Below are 18,856 nucleotides of genomic sequence, written 5' to 3' on the forward strand. Positions count from 1 at the left end.
AAAGCTGATCCCACAAGTGTACAATGGGGTTAAGGCCAGGACTGCTGGCAGGCCATTCCATCCTCTCCACTCCCAAATTCTGGAGGTAGTCTCTGATAAACCCCACTCTGTGGGGGCGAGTGTTGTCATCTTGGAGGATAGAGTTCTTGCTGACAGGGTGAGAAACAGTATTATTGGGGTGTTCTCTTCTCCGGACATCCTCTTTGCGGTCTGTCTCTGACATTCCCCGTTATATGGAACTTGGCCTTCAGTTTGGAGATGGTATTAGGGTTCACTTCAAACAATGTCGCGACTTGGTTTTGTGAAACACCAGCTTGAAGTTGCCCAACCGATGGGCCCTATCCAGATCAGTCAAACGTGACATGCCGATTCTTGAAGCAGACATCTACTGACCACTGTAGCAGGGCCCATGCTCACAGGTGCTGCCAATCAAGCACCGAAACCCACATACTCAGCTCTGCTGCTCATCCCGCAAATGGATGATCCTCACAAATGTGGCATCATTTAAAAGGGTAATAGACAGGCTTTCCAACGATATAAGATTTATTACCAAGAAGCATTGTTACAAAGAAATAATGTACCAAACAAAAATTTCCTTCCTTTTTGTTTTAAGTTTAGTTGTGTTAAGGTGTAACATAAGGAACAAGCAATATTAAAAATACATACAAAACACCATGAAATTAAGTATGAAGGGACTTTCTTTCTCTGAACATTGACTGTGCCTAAGGGTTGGATCAGATGATCATATTCATGATCATGCTACCCTGTCCAGGCTTCCCTGTGAACACACCACAGTCAGGATTTTGCAGAGAGAATTGCCAATAGTTGCTCACAGTTTCCATTTATAGAACTTGCTCTTTTAGTCTGTTAGAGACATAACTGTATAAGTACATGCTGACCCTTGTTGGGTAAATACCAAGAATGCACAACCATGTAAGACTTTGTTTAAAACATGAACATGAAAACTGTGCTGGTGTCACAAATTCAACTTGCTTCTTTTGTGAGGGTCCTTGAGTTGTGCATGTAAGCCTCTTATCCCACTGTCAACACTCACTACTAAAAACAGCAGCTCTGAAAGGTGTATTTCCAGATTTTCCTGACAGTGTTTAGATCAGCCAGTTTGACTTGTACTGCCATCAACTCTCTTACCACATTAATGATGACTGTTCAGTTTTGTTGAGTGAACAGCCTAGTGAACGCAGCCTTCATTATTAGACACCTGTTCTGTCCCTCCTTTGTCAGAGTGTCATCTTTGAAAAGGTCTATAGGTGGATAAATACGTGTGATGTGTAGCTGACAAAAAGCATGTAAAGCTCTACAAGTTTCTCCACATATTTAGGGTTCATTAGACATGTTAGAGGTTGGAGTTTGGCGTGACAGTGCTAGGAGTTTAGGGAGGTCATTATAATTCATATAGGGGTTTCAACTTCAAGGTGCAAGAAAGCAGAAACTTAAGAAAGTGGTCTTAAAGCTTGGTTTTGGTACATTTTAAGAAAATGCACATATGGCTCACATTGCATATGCTTCAGTCATAAAAGTAGACGGTGGTGAGAAAACCAGTTATTAATACATCAGTGTAAAGCAACAGAAACAATATTTCTGTTTACTGTAGGTCATTCTTATTTTAATATTGTATATAAATACATATAAAATACTGATTTTAAATAATAATATTTTTATTATGCTTTACTACATACAGTGTCTTTACCATCCATAGTAATTAATGAACAGGATCATATTTTGCATTAGCAATAATAGCAGTATGAATAGTCTGCAGGTGAACAAAAGTCTCTCAGTATTGTAAATGTTTTTTTACCATTCCTGATTGAAAGGACTCACAAAGAATAATTTTTCCAGTATATTTATGTTTAGAAAAAAGTAATCAAAGATTTGAAGGGGCAAAAGTGAGTCAGATTGTGTTTAATTCATCTGTGATCATGACAGGCACTATTGATGACCTGTTCTGCATTTTGCTTGCAACAAGCCCACAGGGCAAACCTCAGTGAATGTTTTCACTTTAATATGTTGACATCTTATATGTTCCCCAGGTCGTTTTGCTCGAGGACCGGACTTGATGTCTCCTATGAATTTGTACAGTAACATAGCATGCAGGAGTTTACTTGCAATGTTAGATGAACTTAACCCTCTCTGAATGTCTGTCCTGTGAAACAGACAGAGAAGTCATTCATCTTTTTATTAATAAGCAACCTCTTAACAGTACTGTGAGCGATATGAGCAAAACTTGTGCATCTTTTTGTAATGCCAAAGTGACCTGAAAAATATCAGTTTTACCTGACCTGTTAATTTGAATAAACCACTACATTCTCTTGCAGCAGATTTGATTAAAGCGGATGCTTAGAGCTGATTTTTTTCTTCCGAGTTGTAAAGCTTTGATATTTTTTATGGGTCGACCAATTATCAACCTGACCTACTACTGACGATATTTGGCATTTGGATGATTTTCGGTATCAGCATTTTGTTTACAGATAATGAAAAAAAAAAAAAATCAAAAAGTGCACAACAAGGTGTGTCTTCTCTTGTGGCTTTATTTTCCTTCTGCACGATCTCACCAAATGTCCTGCATGTAACCCAATCTGATTGGCTAGATGTCACATGAGTGCCAGCCAATCAACACCTAAGTCCGGGTGTCACTGGCACTGTCAGAGTATGGCATCACTTCCTGTTTACCTGCTGGTACTATGTTGCTCTGTGCTGTTTCTCATGCTGATAGAGCTCTGGCTGTTTATTTTTCCTTCAGTTAATGATTTTTCAATTTTACTTTTGTCATATTAAGTACATTTTGTATGTTTTGATAAATTGTTTTCACAATATTGGTTATCGGCCTCGTCAACTGCATATAAGGAAAGGCAAGTTTATTTGTGCAGCACGTTTCAGCAACAAGGCAATTCAAAATCCTTCACACAAGACATGAAAACACAATGACAAGGGGCAAAAGAAACACAACAGAAACATTTAGAAAAAAAATGACTAAAACAATCAATAAAACCCACAGAAGATTACAAAAAACATCACAACATGATGTCTGTGGTGGATCTCTCGTCTCCCTACTGCCACCTGACCCTATCTAAATTCATTTGTTCAGGACTTGTGTTACATTTGATTATTCTCTCAAGCAAAGTATCAAGGCATGGAGAGGCTGGACAAATCTGCTCCATATGATTTCCTGTTTTATTATGATAACTGGAGGGTTGCAAATGCATGCAACTGCTTTATTATAGTGTATTTTTTTCATCAATTAAATTTAGAGCCTTTATTTTTTTCCTACCAAAAATTTAATAAACTAATATACACTGGATTTTTATAGTCATTATGTAGATATTTTGCTTAGAATTACATTTTCCTCAAAATGCATTGTATCTATCATACTATAACAAAACACAGTCTAAATTCTACAGGATTTGAACTATTCCACATTCCCTTATTAGACTGAATCTTATTTTGTTCTGTATATAGGGCCTATACCGTACACATGGGGCACATAGAGTACTTGGTACATCGTGTCTGTTTCCACACTCTTGTCTCTGCATTTCTTACCTGATGTCCTCATAAAACCCCGTCATAACCACATTAGGCCTCAAGGGGGCGCTGCTCCTATTAGGACGCTTTCTGAAGACCACTAAAAGAGGCTGTCCTTGTGTACAAGTCTGTGCTCCCATTCATGCAGAGTGTAAAGCAGTCCCCGCCGACAGGCTAGCCGTGTCTCATCCTCGTCTAAACAGAAAGCCCAGCTTCCTTGGACTGATAGAAAGGGCCGGTGAGTAACATTTCTGTCTTTATTTTACTGTGTCTTAGTGAGGTCTGGACTCGCTTTCTCGCAGTTTTGGAAGTAGCAGTGCAAATATGGCTGCAGGGGTTAAAAAAAAAAAAAGAAGCTCGTAAAACCAAACAAACCCAGTGAAAACTGTCGATATGTCTGCGCAGTTTAGGCCAATGTCAGCTTGTAGCATTTCCTTGCCTGGGCAGTGAGTGTTTCTGTGTGGTGTTTTCAGCACCTGTCGTACATTTTCTCAGTTTCGCAATGTCATAACTGGGTTGTGGGCCCGTGTTAGTCAGAAATTAAGTTTACAGGCTATGTGAGTTGTAAAAGTCGAAACTTAATCTTGAGGTAGGAAAGTGGTTTGCATTCACAGCCCACATTCTTGGTTTTATACATTAACCTGTACATACATGCCTCTGCTAAACACCTGCAGTAAACATTTACTTTGTATGACTTTCCTATGAGCTTATGTTCAGCTATGAAGGTAGGGACACGCTCATGTGCTGTTGCTCACAACAGAAATGCAGGCAAAAGTCCAAGTAAAGGTCATTCATTGACAACCACCTGACAGCCCATTATTATGCAAAAACAGCTGTATGACTGTGTAATAACACAGTGTAGAAGACTATGTATGTAGCATCATGGTAGCATAATATGACTATATTATTAAATGTAGATATGTGACTAAACGTCACCTGCTTGTGAAGGTCAATAGAGGCTGGTTTTGTTGTTGGAGTCATTTTAATAACAGCACCTATGAGTAGAAAGAACACGCTCAATTTAAATGTGGGTTTAAGGCTGGTTGTTTTGAATAATAAAGCAGAATATGGTTGACTGTCAACGAGAGGTGGGTACACACTAGTGACCCCATTTCACACAGAGCACGTGGGCAGGACACTTGATACAATACCAGAAAAAACATGTAACCTACATATGAGGAGCCTGTGGTGTGGAGTAAATTATTAGTGTTTGATGTTGAAGTGTTTAGTAATGGTGGCTGGAAAAAAAGGTGATGTGTGAGAAGGATGATGTGGCGTTTGTGGTCAGGAGCATAAAGCACATATGCAACTCAAGTGCATGAAGACTGGGGGGTAGTAACATGATTTATTAACGTGAGATAGCCCTTTGCAAATCATTTAACTGGTGAATAGTTGGTATGTATATGTATCATATATAATGCAGAATAGACTATGTGTTTGTATTGCTCAGTAGTGAATATATTTGAAAAATGTGCCGGCGTATGAGGTTTTGTGAGGACGATGTTGGCAGTTTAAGTCTGTTTCTAAGCGGCGCAGCGCTGCGACCTTTCCCCCAGTTTCTGCTGCACAGGGTGGATCATGTGACGTTGGAAAGTAGCATGGGGGAAGGGACTGACTACCGAAACACTCCGCTCTGTGGATGCTGCTACCTCCGATGACTGAAAATGTAAGAAACTACGTGTCCTGCCTTTAGAGGCCCGCCGGTTAATGAAGTAAATAACGATAATGTAATGAAAAAATGACGTTTTTAGAGACGAAGTAGGGGTTTGAAAGATAAAATAAACGTTGTTGTAATCCCGGAGGAAAGCAAGCTAGCGAAAAAAAACATACAGAAAGCTTTTGACAGCAGGGTGTCGAACGAAAAAATATCGATAAAAATGCAGGATACATTATATATCATCCACGTTCAGTATATATTATTTATAGTTATGTGAATACGTTATTGTATGTCTTAACTCTGTAGGTATTAAGATTTCCGACAGCAATTGAACGCAGCTGGAAACAGCAGTTTCCTCACGACACCACCAGAGCGTTATCACCCAGGTGGTTGTCTGGTTTGCTGCAGGTACCACAAACCCGTTTGATGATTATTAAAGGCTCACATCATTACAAATTATATACCGTACAAGCTGTTTAATAGTTAAGTTAACCACTCAACGGCAGTACCTTTAAAATGTTATTAAAATTATACACCCTTGTAAAACACAAATCTAAAATCTTATTTTTGCTAAGTATGCCGCAAATATCGGCCAGAAAGCAAATGCATTAACTGCTGTGTGTGTGGAAAAAAACTCTTGCTCTTCAGGATGATGTCAGCAGACATTCATCTGTCCTGATGCAGGTCTGTATGACCGAAACATTTTGGCATGTTTTGTTAGTTTGTAGCCCTAAAGAAGTAGAGGTAGAGGCATTTTAAATTTTTGAAGCTATGCATTGCTGCCATTCTTGGTCAGGTCTCCCTTGAAAAAGAGATCTTTGATCTCAATGGGACTTACCTGGCTAAATAAAGGTTAAATAAAATAAAATAAAAACTGCCCCAAACTATCCTCATGTTACAATTCCAATTTAATATACAACTATTTTTTAAGCTCCTCATCCGATGTATTTCCCACCTAACAAGCAAGAATTCATTCTCTATTATAACAAACACAATATTTGGTAGAGTAAACTAAGGCTGAACAGTTTTAAAGAATCTGAACTGTTGTATTGAACTTTTGAAATATACAAAAATGAGGAAAGTAGGATTTTTTTTTCAAACCTTTTAAGAAAAACTGGAACTTAAATGTTTTCATTATATGTAGAACATAACATCGCTGCCTTAAAATGTATTAAAATGGTATTTTTACACATTTTAGATTGAAGAAATATTGCATCTCCTGCAATTTAAAAGTTGCAGTAGACAATATTGTGATTTAGTCTACATTATTATTAATTGTCCACCTTATATGACCTTCTTCAGCTTTTGTGATGCCAAAGTGACTTGGAAACAATCAGTTTTAGATGACCTGTGAATTTAAATGAACCACCAAATCGTCTTGAAGAAAATTTTGATTAAAGCAGATGACTCAGGAGCTTTTCTTTTTTTCAAGTTTTAAAGCTTTGATATTTTGTCAGGGCTGACTGATTACTGGTCTGGCAGAGTATTGAGACCGATATTTTGCAAATCACCCATTATAGACAAGGATGAGTATTGAGATCCGGTATCAACATGGTACCAGTACCACCACATCCAGTACCCACCAGACAAAATCACAACACGGACATCTATCCTTTATTTCAATACCCCACCACTCCAAATTAAACGCAAGAGAATAGTTATGGAATTTGTGTGATTTATTTAAGTTACACCTGTTTCCTTTTTTTATCCCGTATTCAACTGGCATCTTATAAAGATATTTCTGTGGAATCAGCTTTTAGTCTCCCAACACTTTTTTCCACCCAAAATATTGATTCAGGCACCGTTTTAATAATATTGATTTAGAACTGGTGTGAGAAAAAAAAAGATACCCATCCCTAATCATCGGCACCTGCATTTTATGTTACAGATAATGGATAAAAATAATTAACCAAAAGGTGTGCTACTTCAGCGCCACAGCAAAGCATGTCTTCCCTGTTGGCTTTATTTTGACTCTCCACAGTCTCGCTGCATATCCTGCATACAGCACAGTCTGATTGACCAGATGTCACATCAGAATTAGCCAATCAACTCTTAAGTCTGGGGGCACTTGACAGTGAGTGCATGGCATCACTTCCTGTTTAACTGCTGCTGCTGTAATGCTTGGTGCCATTTCTAATGTTGTTAGAACTCGGGATAAATTGTTTGTTTTTACTTCCTTTTTTTGATCATACAGTTCTACCTTTGCCTCATAGGTTCATTGTGTGTCATGATAAACACATATTGGTTCCAAATATCATTCATCGCCCTCATGAGCTACTAATAATCAGTATCGGCTATGAATAAACTAATATTGGTCGACCCCTACCTTATACATTATTATTGTTATTCCTTACTGAAGGCTAATTCAAATCTCATTTTACATATTAGTGCTGCACATCTGATCTAACTGCACTATTAAATAGTCCATCACATTTATAGGTTGTGTTCAAATTTTGTCTCAGAAATTATTAAATCAAACATTTATTGCGTCTAGATGCATTATAACATGAATGTGCCATTAAATTTATAACATGCACCAACCTGCCTGGCTGGTAATATAAAAAACATATTAAATATTGATACTGGACATCTTATCACAAAATACAGGGTCTACTATCATAAATACCAGAAAAGGTAAACATTAACAAAACCCCCGGCACAAATCTGAGCTTTAGACCAGACTCCCTGGTGATCAAGGTTATTTACCAAAGCTTCCCTAACTGAGAAGATTTTGTATTAAGAAGTCTTTCAAGGTTGGGGATGATAGCATTGCACAGTGTGAGACTTCGGCCCCCTCTGTGGCCATAAAACCTGTTAATCTACTGATCCGTCCTTTCTCTATACGCTTCCCTTATATCCCTGACCACAGTCAATTAAAATAGGTATTAAACACTTGCATTTTAGTAACCATAGAATACCAAGTTTAAAAGATGATAAAGAACTTAAAGGTTTGAGCAAGTTAGTGTGACTAGACACAGGTGTCTTTGAGGGCAACAGTAGCTTAGTCTGTAGGGACTTGGACTGGGAACCAGAGTGAGCCAAAGTGTGGATTAGGTCTGATTGTTAGAGATGTGCCAGCTAACTTCCCAAGAAAGATGTGGGTGCTCATTCATGTGCGGTCTTACTGACATCTCCCCAGTCGTGTGTTCATAGGATTGTGTCTGTGTGTTTAACCCTGGTGCATGTGGAATTAGCACTTTCAACACTTAAATTTCCCCTCAGGGATTATTAAAGTATGTCTTGTCTTTCCTTATTAAATGAAAAGATGTCCCACTAGCTCAACCAGTTTATAAGGTCTCCTCCCAGTGCATCTTCTGTAATGTTAGCCTTAAGGAACCAGTTTAGTTGATAAAGGAACAGGCCTGAAACATGCACATGACACTGATTTTTGGAGGGTATCACGTCATAAATCAGCACATTTCTTGTTCTAGACACAATAATAAAAAAGCGTTACAAATGTAATTTTAAAAAATAATGCACTTATTACTATACTTGATAACATGCAAATGCTGGCAGCCCTATTAACAACTCATCATGCAAGATGATTTCAGTTTGATATAAAATACTCTTTGTACTTTAGTGGTTTTCTGGTATTATTTTTATTATAAATGCCCTTAAGTTTCAGCGCTAGCTCACATGACTGAGTTTTAGAGAGAAAAAATGCCAGATTACTCTTGTAGGCAAAGTCAAATTAATTGCTTCAGCTGTGGCCATTCCCAGTAAACAACCACTCTGTCCTCAGGTTTGAGACTGAATCAAAACAAAATGCAGATTCAACAAGAAAAAGATGGTACAAGTGGCAGAAAGGTGTTATTGAGACAAGAACTGAGCTACAGTAGCTGGGCATGGTGACTCCAGACTACAGCCATGAAGACAGCGGGGGAGACATGAGAGAAACTGAGCAGCTTAAACTGCTTCTTACCCCGCGATGTTTATACATTTTAGGGCTGTAACAGTTTTGTCTTTCAGCCAAATCGTTCTGCATCTGAGTTGGCATGCAGTCGTTTGACTATTTTTTACTAAAATTGATTCTCAAATCCATTAAGAATCCTTTTCAGTGCTGCGGTTTCTCACGAAGTCCTTAAACTGATTAAATCTTTGAAACCCAATAACATGCAGCGTAGTCGAGGAATGCGAGTGACTGATTTCAAGGAACTTTTCAGAGAAGCCAGTTGTCTTTAAAACATCTGCCTTCCCAGTTTTCTCCTAATTGGGAAGGCAGATAAAGGGATTAAGTGGTTTTATATGCATTTTTGTCATAATGTATTCATTTTTCAAGTCTTAAAATTATCAGTGTTCTCCTGTCTTTGAAATGGTCTTCTTAAAAAATGAATTGAAATTGATGTAAATGAACATAAAACACTGCACTTTCTTGCCCACAGTGACCCTGTTTAGAAGTAGCCACCATGGCAGAAGCTCATCAGGCGGTGGCCTTTCAGTTCACCGTCACCCCCGATGGTATTGATCTCCAGCTGTGCCATGAGGCGCTACGCCAGATCTACCTCTCTGGCCTCCACTCCTGGAAGAAACGCTTCATCCGCTTCAAGGTGAGAGCTGTTGGATGCATGGGAGAGAAGTTCTTGTACAGTATGAGGGGCTGAGCTTTGACTAAATAACTGAATAAGCATCACACCGGATGGTCACTCAATCTCACAGAAACAGTCAGCTGTGACGGTAACCTTCCTGTCTGTTCTTTGTAAACAGATAACTGGGTCAAAGGCTGGCACATACACACTTGTACAAAGTCACACGCTCTTCTGTTGTTATTTAACCATCGATACCACACATACAGTGCTGTGAAAAGTATTTGCCCCCTTTCTGATTCCTGATGTTTTCGCATATTTATCCCACTTAAATGTTTCAGATCATCAAACCAATTTTTATATTTCACAAAGACAACACAAGTAAATACAAAATGCAGTTTCTAAATGATGATTTTATTTATTAAGGGAAATAAAAATCCAAACCTCTCTGACCCTATGTGAAAAAGTAATTGCCCCCCTAACCTAATAACTGGTTGTGCCACCCTTGGCAGCAATAACTGAAATCAAGCATTGGCGATAACCGGTGATGAGTCTTTGTCATCGCTGTGAAGGAATTTTGGCCCTCTCTTCTTCACAGATTTGTTTTAATTCAGCCATATTGGAGGGTTTTCAAGCATGAACTGCCTATTTAAGGTCACACCACAACATTTCAGTTGGATTTATGTCCGGACTTTGACTTGCCCACTCCAAAACCTTAATTTTGTTTTTCTTGAGCCATTCAGAGGTGGACTTGCTGGTATGTTTTGGGTCGTTGTCCTGCTTCATAAATCTAGAGCGCTTGAGCTTGAAGGCACGAACTGATGGCCGGACATTCGCCTTCAGGATCTTCTGGTAGAGAGCAGAATTCATTGTTCCATCAATCACAGCAAGTGGTCCAGGTCCTGAAAGCAGCAAAGCAGCCCCAGACCATCACACTGCCACCACCATGTTTGACTGTTGCCATGATGTTCTTTTTATCAAATGCTGTGTAATTTTTACGCCAGATTTAACGGGCCACACACCTTCCAAAAAGTTCAACTTTTCTCTCGTCAGTCCACAGAATGTTTCTTTAAAAGTCTTGGGGATCATCAAGATGTTTGTTGACAAATGTAAGAGGAGCTTTTGTGTTCTTTTTTGTCAGCAGTGGTTTTGGCCTTGGAACTCTCCCATAATGCTATTTTTGCCCAGTGTCTTTCTTATGGTTGAGTCATGAACTCTGACCTTAACTGAGGCCAGTGAGGCCTGCAGTTCTTTGGATGTGGTTCTGGGTTCTTTTGTGACCAGCTGGATGAATCATCATTGCACTCTCAGAGTAATTTTGGTTGGCCGACCACTCCTGGGAAGGTTCACTACTTTCCCCACTTTTCTCTATTTGTGGATAATGGCTCTGACCATGGTTTGCTGGAGTCCCAAAGCGTTGGAAATGGCTTGGTAATCTTTTCCAGGCTGATAGATTTTAGTCACTTTGTTTTTCATTTGTTCTTGAATGTCTTTGGGTCATGGCATGATGCATTTCTTTTGAGAAGCCTACTTCACTTTGTCAAACAGCTTCTATTTAAGTGATTTGTTGATTCAACAAATCTGGTGGTAATCAGGCCTGGGTGTGGCCAGTGAAATTGAACTCAGCTTTCCAAAAACTGGTTAATCACAGTTAACTCATGATTTAACTAGTGGGGGCAGATAGGTTTGGATTTTGTTCTCCCCTTAAAAGCTAAAATCCTCATTTAGAAACTGTATTTTGTATTTACTTGTGTTGTCTTTGTGACATATTAAAAGCTTAACCTTAGCAGAGTGCACAAGTTATTGACAAGACATTGACAAAAAAGTCCATAAGAATACAGGAAGAGACAGGATGTGATATTTTGTGGTTTTAAAAGTCTTGGTCTGTAAGCAAAACATATGGATTAGTTGTAAGTGGTGTCTGTGTAGATTCTTCGTCATGGTTATCCAAATACTGATCCAAAGTATACAACTGGATCTTAATCAAGAGCCCCTTTTGAATCAAGCTTTGAATACTTTTTATAGTAGTCGAGAGGTCAGAAAGGTTACGTGAACATATCCTATTCAAGCGTTTTATAAAATGTACTGATTACCTTGCACTGAATTTAGCTATTAAGTTTGTTATATAGGTGTTACAGTTTATTCCCTGCCTTGTTTCTTTTTTGATAACTCCCAGTGACCTTTGTAACTCTCCATTTATTTTATTTTTTATAGAATGGGGTGATGACAGGTGTGTACCCAGGCAGCCCTGCTGGCTTCATGGTGGTTGTGGTGTCCTACATGTCCTACAATAAATACCAAAAGCTGGATCCATCCCTGGGGTTGATTGCCAAGCTGGGCCAACACGTACCAATCAGGTAAGAGTGATTTTATTATGTTCCCTAAGCTGAAAGAAAAAATTGGAAACCCTCCATTATTATGTTTGGAGAATGATACAGAACATGTGTGAGCTGTATTCATGCATCTGTATAACCACACAGCTGATTGGTTCATATTTTACATTATCAGGATGATGTAGCTTAACACATTTATAAGTGTTGTCAAGCTACTGTGAAAGAAGTTGGCTAGAGCAAATAATGATTAGGACAAATAAGCATTAAAATACAATGTCTCATGATACCCTTGCTTGCCCAAGAATGCCACCAGTGTGCTTTTTCAGTTGTGTGCATGTATGGGGTATTTACGAAAAAACTCAAAGCTTGTTTCCTCTTGTACCTCCTTTAGTTGCAGCTCCAGGCTAGCTGTCATTACAGATATAACAAGGCAGTTATTTCTACCATGAGGTCTTGTTCTAACACCAGATTTTGTTAGCATTTATCAATATGAACATGAGCATAGGATACGCTCAAATCCAATGCCAGGCCTCAGCTCGTGTACTCACGTTTTTAACTCAACGCAGGTGGCTATGCAATGTAAATCTGGCAGTGATTATTACATATAGTCTTTAAAATTGATTTAACATTACTATGCACCGCTGAAAATTCATGGGAGCCAATATTGCTTTTTTAATGATGCTGACCAATGTAAGCTCTCAGCTGATTTCCTTGTTATTTGTTATCTTTGATGAATGAGCTGTCAGTTAAAGAACACAAAACATTAGATTCCATTAAACATAATCAGTAGGCATATCTGGAGAATTAAATAATCAGATCTACAACTCTGCCTTGTGCATAACTGCAGGTATTGCAGCTATTCTCCTCTCAGTCTTTAACAGTTTCAGGCTGGCCTCCACCTGTGAACGTGCTACTTAATAATGCTTCATTTTAGAAAAACAGAATGTTACGAATATTGATAATATTTTAATCTGAGCATGAAACATTGTGATAATATTGTATCCAAGTTATATATCACGGATGTATAAATTAGAAATTTAAACATTAGCTGCAGTTTTGTGGCTGCTGTTGACTGCTGCAGTGATTTCCTTCTTATTTGACGTTGCGGATTCACTCTAATGCCACTTTTCAGGCTGAAAAACAACAAATATTTAATTTTCAGTTACTTCTGCGACCTGAAGACTGAAACCACAATAAGGGGGGCAGGTTTCTTTCCCATATTACATATCTCCATATCTCTAGGGATGAGGGCGGTTGAACCATGAATATTCAGGGGCTTGTTATTTAAACAAAGTTTGTTTTCAGCCGCTGCATTTATCAACAACTAGTCAGTCATATGCTGTGATTTACCAGATACACACGATTCACAAGTTTGGCAAATGAGGGCCACTGTCTTCATATTTGCTAACAGTGCTGTGCAATAATATGCAAACAGTCTATAAAAATTCTATAAAAAGTGTTTTATGACTAGAGTAGCACAATAAATTCCAATTTTGTTGGCATAACAATATAAGCTTTTGCTATACACATTACAAAAGTCTGTGTGTATTCCAATAACCAAGACATTTTATTTCATGTAAACAAGTAATGCTTTCTAACTCAGCATGTGTAAATTTTACACAAATCGTTTTGTAATGGTGTGGTAACAAATTTAGTGGGAAGAAATTGTTGATTTATTTTGCAGTTAGCTAAAGCTAAAGTGTTATTTTGTTGTCACACTTCATTTTATCATCAAAATATTTGAATACAAACAATGGTGCACATCACACTTTTCCTCATAATGTGCTTTCTTAAGGATAAAAGATACTAACAAATTAATACGATTCTGATTGTATCATTCAGATGTAAATTGGCCATAATCAAGCCTGAAGATGCTCACTGTATTTATCTGAAATAACTGTTTGTAATCTTTACTAGGGTTGTCCCGATCAGCATTTTTGGCCTTCGATCCTGATCCGATTTTTTAATATTGGATATCTGCCTATACTGAGTCCCGACCTGATACTCATAATTACCTAGATTATAGTTTCAATTGTTACCACTAGGTACCTCAAACTTATTCCATTTAACTCAGCACACCCAGTGTTGTTGTAAAAAACAAAATCACATTCCTGCTCAGAATGGTGTAATAGCTCTGTTTCACTTTATTTATCTGTCAAAAAATAAATTTACATATTCACTTAACGCAGTGTTTAGTATTCAATCAGACAATCAAAATCCACTTAAAGTGGTCAGCTGAATGACCTGAGCAGTCAAAAAAGTGAACTCAAATAACCTCAGATTCACTTAGAGGTGGTGTAACAGAGTCGATAGTCACAATAACATATGCATTCAATAAATTAATTTTAAATATTTTAATTCCACTTAGAAGTTAACTTGACTCTATTAGTCACAACCAAAAACTGAACTCAAAAATGAATTAAAAACATGCTAACTCCACTTTAAAGTGGTGTAAACAGTTTAACTTGAATAGGATCAAAAACATATGAATCAAACAGATCCGAAACAACAGTCTTTTTAAAAATGTAGCAGCTTAATCTGAGATGTAAACCAAAACATTAACACTGGAATAAAACCCAAATATCAAGTACAAGGCACTCCTGTAATTTCAGTGCAATTTCTAAAGTGCAACTAGAGCTGCTACATCACTCCCCCTCCGCTCACTTATTTCTCAGAGACTCAGCAGTGACATGGGGCAAACATCTGAGCTCCAAATGTCTGTAGTGACTAACGGCAGTGAAGTTACTTTTCTCCAGTATGCTATCATGTACTTTGTTGTACAGCTCTGGTAAAGCAGTAACATAATTTCGAGACGGCAGGACATGGTGTGGGTCCAAATTCTCTACCACAGAGATGGGCTGGTTGTCCAGCGCGATGAATTCGACCACTTTTTCTGTTATCCTTTTTTGCCTTGTCGCTCTCTCGAGGGTACTTGTCTTTCCTCTTAAAGTCCAGAGTGTGTATCTTCGGTGAAGCTGCTTGTTGCTCTTGTAAAGTCCCGTATTCCGCTGCAGGTTTTGATCGGAGATGACAGATCAAATTTGTAGGGTTAAACACAGCTCTGCTGCTACCACCTCATGAAACGGTCTTGTTACAGATGCTGCAAGTGGTTGTTAGACTGTTTTTGCTCTCAAGTTCCACACCGCTGACATTTTTAACACATGCTGCACCGCTGCTTTGATGTTACTGGCGCGTTTACGGCCTGTCATAACTTAGGCTTCATTTACGGCAACTGACGTAAACGATTGGCTAGGCTGATCAGATCAAATTACCGATCGCCGCTCAATTAAAAATGCTTAGTATTGGCCTTGATCCGATACATGTGATCGGGATCGGGACAGCCCTGATCTTTACAGTGTCACTTTTCCAGCCTTACTTATGCCTCTTTAATGAACATTTTCTTTGAAGCTTATGGTGTTTTTATGGCACAGTAGATAAGATTAAAACCACCAAAAACATCCTTAGAAATGCATACTTTGTGTAGCATGGTAGCACATTTTGCTTTCATGCTGTTTCAGTCATATTGAAGTGCAGAAAAGCTACACCGCTTATTCAGTTAAAAAAAAAAATTAATCACTTTGTCCAGGCAGGCTGTAATAAAGGTTTAGGGTTTTATTGTTGACTGTTAAGAGTCTTTGTCATAGGTGATTAAATTAGACTCTGGACTTATCCCAGGCCGGCTGCTGCTTTGTGAAAATAAATTGTCTGTCTCACTCTCTCTTTTTGTCCCTGTCCACAGTCGATACATGTCCACAGACAGCCAGAAGATAGTTGGAGGAGTTCTGGTGGGGACGGGCCTGTGGGTCACCATAATCATGATCATGAGGAATGTTCTCAAGTGCCTGCTGTCATGGCACGGCTGGATGCGGTCACGACATGGCTCTGTATCGTGGACCACTCGTGCGTGGATGGTGAGACTTTGAATGTGGTCCTCTGTTCAGCGTATTTAAATGAAGATTTATACAAGAATGCCCACAGAATTCATCTGCATATGGAAGACATTTACATTTAACTTGTGAGAGCCAGATGTTGGAGGACACCAGTAGGAAGGAGTGTACATTTAGCTCAAGGCTATCAACTTGCTAATACTGGCTAACTGCTAAAAAATTTTATTTTCTAAACAAAAAATGTCCATTTCTTTTTTGAATTCAGAATGCTGCATTGAAGTACTCATATACTGTTCTGCATTGCTAAAGGTCATATACAACTTACTTTGAAATCCAATGTGTAAAATACACTTGTAATACCTGTTTATCATCTAGATAGTTAGATGCATCCTAACTAAGATAGCTATTAATAACCAGCTGTAATGTAGCCAAAGCTTTGTGCACTGTAATGGCCATATGTGCAGCACCCACAAACACCTATTCCACTCTACCTAACCTGATAAAAAATATCCCCCAATCTTTGTATATTGCATGTGGCTGCCCTGAGTGTGCTGCAATGCATAGCCACGCTGACGAGGCTGGCAGCCCCACTATTTAATGACTTTTCTCAACACTGGCTCATACTCATTCATTTTTCAAATTGTCGAACAACTGGGAAGAAACTTCAACAAATGAAGTGTTGTTTTAATTCGAACTCCTAAATTAAAGACAACAAATGACCTTCAGAAATAAGCATAGGCACTCTGCAAATTGTTCCATAATTTGCAGCTATCAACATTGCATTAGGTTGCATGATTTAAAAATCCACAAAGCACAAAGAGTTGCACAGTTGTTCACAAAAATCCACTGTGTGTACTTGGGTGAATGCAATGGAAATCGACACACAGAAAGGCAGTTTAACTCTTTCTCCCTCCTGGGGACCCCAAAAGCAGAATACTTCTTAAGATACATTTCCACCTAAGTGGCCACAGCTCAGTTTGGTTTAGTGCACTATGCAATTATTAGTGTTTTCATTTTCAAAAGGTTGTATAGGAAACAAAATTGTAACTGATTTGTGCCATCCTACTTTTTGGCACCTCACTGTTAGGGCACATAAGCGTAGGTATCCAAACCGAATGGGTGGAGATAGACACACTGCAGTCAGATCATTGATTGAAAGAATCATAATGTCCTGTGAGAAGGCAGTAATAATTGACAAACATAAAACCCACCATGTTTGTACCTATGATAGCTGTGCCTTTTTAACAGCTTTTCTCCCCCATTTTGTCAATAGCATGCTTTTAATGGAAATAGTGATGTTGTATTTAGCAAATAAACCTTGCTTGCATGCCCAATTAGATTAAAATGATGCAATTTAAAACAATAAATGAGCAAGTTGTAGTAGTCGTAGTAGTTCTGAGGGTGGGCTCTGTCGAGTAAATGACGGAAAGGAGAGGCAGTTTCTTTTTCTCCTAAATGTTGTTATTTTACCAAAAAAAGTCAAAATAGTACTAAATGAAGAGCGAACTGGGAGCTGAAAGACGGTCTTTTTTTTCAAGCTGAGACAGTTGTTCTTATTCTTAATAAAAGAAGGAATTCCCATCACTACGAGCGAGATTGGATGGGCATCAACAGTGAAAACACAAGCAAGGTGTCAAACCATACCAAACTGCACTGAACCAAACAGGATCCACTTAGTGGAAATGCACTCTTTATGATAACTATTATTGGAGGCCCAGATTTCTGGGTAAAAAGTCAGAGACACATTTTTCTATTTTGCTTTTAAATTATGTATTTTTTTTATTTGTATGCTGTACTATGAAAGCTACATTGTCTCTTTCAATACTAATTAGTTTTCATTTTACCCAGTTAGCCTTGCAGTTTTCCACACACCACAAAGTGTAACTCTTAATCCCCTCTCTCCTATCTGTTTTTCTTCTTTAGTTATTAGTGAAGGTGTTTTCTGGCAGGAAGCCAATGCTCTACAGTTTCCAGAACTCTTTACCACGGCTACCTGTTCCCACAGTCAAGGACACCTGCACGAGGGTGAGCTCGACCTGCTCTGTCGACACCTTATTTGTCTTTTAATTGTTCATAATAGCCATTTAGAAGAAACAGGGTTCTTTATTTTCGGAGAGGGTCTAGAAAAATATCTCCGGAAAGCCGACACTTGACATCTTGCCCTTGATCAAATCCTGTCCCACCTCACAAGATTCCACAGATTATTTGAAAAAGCAGTGCAAACAAATGGTAGTGTGAGTCATCTTTTTTGTCTCTTCAACTGTGATGCTCAGGGTAGAGCCACTAAATAAGCTTCCTGTCTGCCCGTCGTTATCTGCTCAGGGAAAAATAATGGATGACTCGTTTTTCTGACCTCTCAGCTGTCTCCTTGTTTAAAACTACTGACCCTTTTCTTCACCTTTTCATGACTGTTTTCGTAGTACCTGGAGTCGGTGCGCCCTCTGATGGAAGATGAGCAGTATGAGCGGATGAAGGGTTTGGCTAAAGACTTTGAGAAGAATTTGGGTCCCAGACTGCAGTGGTATCTCAAACTCAAGTCCTGGTGGGCCTCCAACTATGTAAGACAGAAATAATTCCAGTTTTTTTCTATCTTCTGCTTTGGACACTGTCCTGGGTCTTGAATTAGCATCAGCTTGCTAAGAAATGGAGAAAGACTATTAATGTCATCATGTGTCCCCCTCCCCCTTGTGTTATACAGGTCAGCGACTGGTGGGAGGAGTATATTTACCTTAGGGGTCGTGGGCCTATTATGGTCAACAGCAACTACTATGCCATGGTAAGACACGTCTGTACAAGTATGTGTTTGCAGTAAGAGCTCAGGTTTCTTTATTAGATGATAAATGAGCTACTTAATTAATTTTGACTGTAATATCGATTCCACTATTGCCTGATCTCTGTAGTGTCCCAGGACAATTCACA

At 38.6% G+C, this 18,856-nt stretch overlaps 1 protein-coding gene across 3 annotated transcripts in view; it reads left to right on the plus strand.

Annotated features, from left to right (window-relative positions):
- The first annotated feature begins 3,346 nt into the window (after positions 1 to 3,346).
- cpt1ab (carnitine palmitoyltransferase 1Ab (liver)) overlaps positions 3,347 to 18,856 on the plus strand; it is a 34,653-nt gene continuing 19,143 nt past the window's right edge. The window contains exons 1-8 of one of the 3 annotated variants that reach the window (XM_041795119.1): positions 3,348 to 3,775; positions 5,094 to 5,203; positions 9,577 to 9,741; positions 11,932 to 12,074; positions 15,790 to 15,961; positions 17,861 to 17,962; positions 18,358 to 18,495; positions 18,636 to 18,713. In XM_041795119.1, coding sequence (XP_041651053.1) covers positions 9,601 to 9,741; positions 11,932 to 12,074; positions 15,790 to 15,961; positions 17,861 to 17,962; positions 18,358 to 18,495; positions 18,636 to 18,713 — 774 coding nt within the window. In that variant the 5' untranslated portion in view covers positions 3,348 to 3,775; positions 5,094 to 5,203; positions 9,577 to 9,600. Of the gene's footprint in view, positions 3,776 to 5,093; positions 5,204 to 9,576; positions 9,742 to 11,931; positions 12,075 to 15,789; positions 15,962 to 17,860; positions 17,963 to 18,357; positions 18,496 to 18,635; positions 18,714 to 18,856 lie in introns of all 3 variants that reach the window. The other 2 variants (XM_041795121.1, XM_041795120.1) reach the window with 2 other exon arrangements.

This window comes from Cheilinus undulatus, linkage group 9 (genome assembly GCF_018320785.1).
Source record: "Cheilinus undulatus linkage group 9, ASM1832078v1, whole genome shotgun sequence".
Taxonomy (NCBI): Eukaryota; Metazoa; Chordata; class Actinopteri; order Labriformes; family Labridae; genus Cheilinus; species Cheilinus undulatus.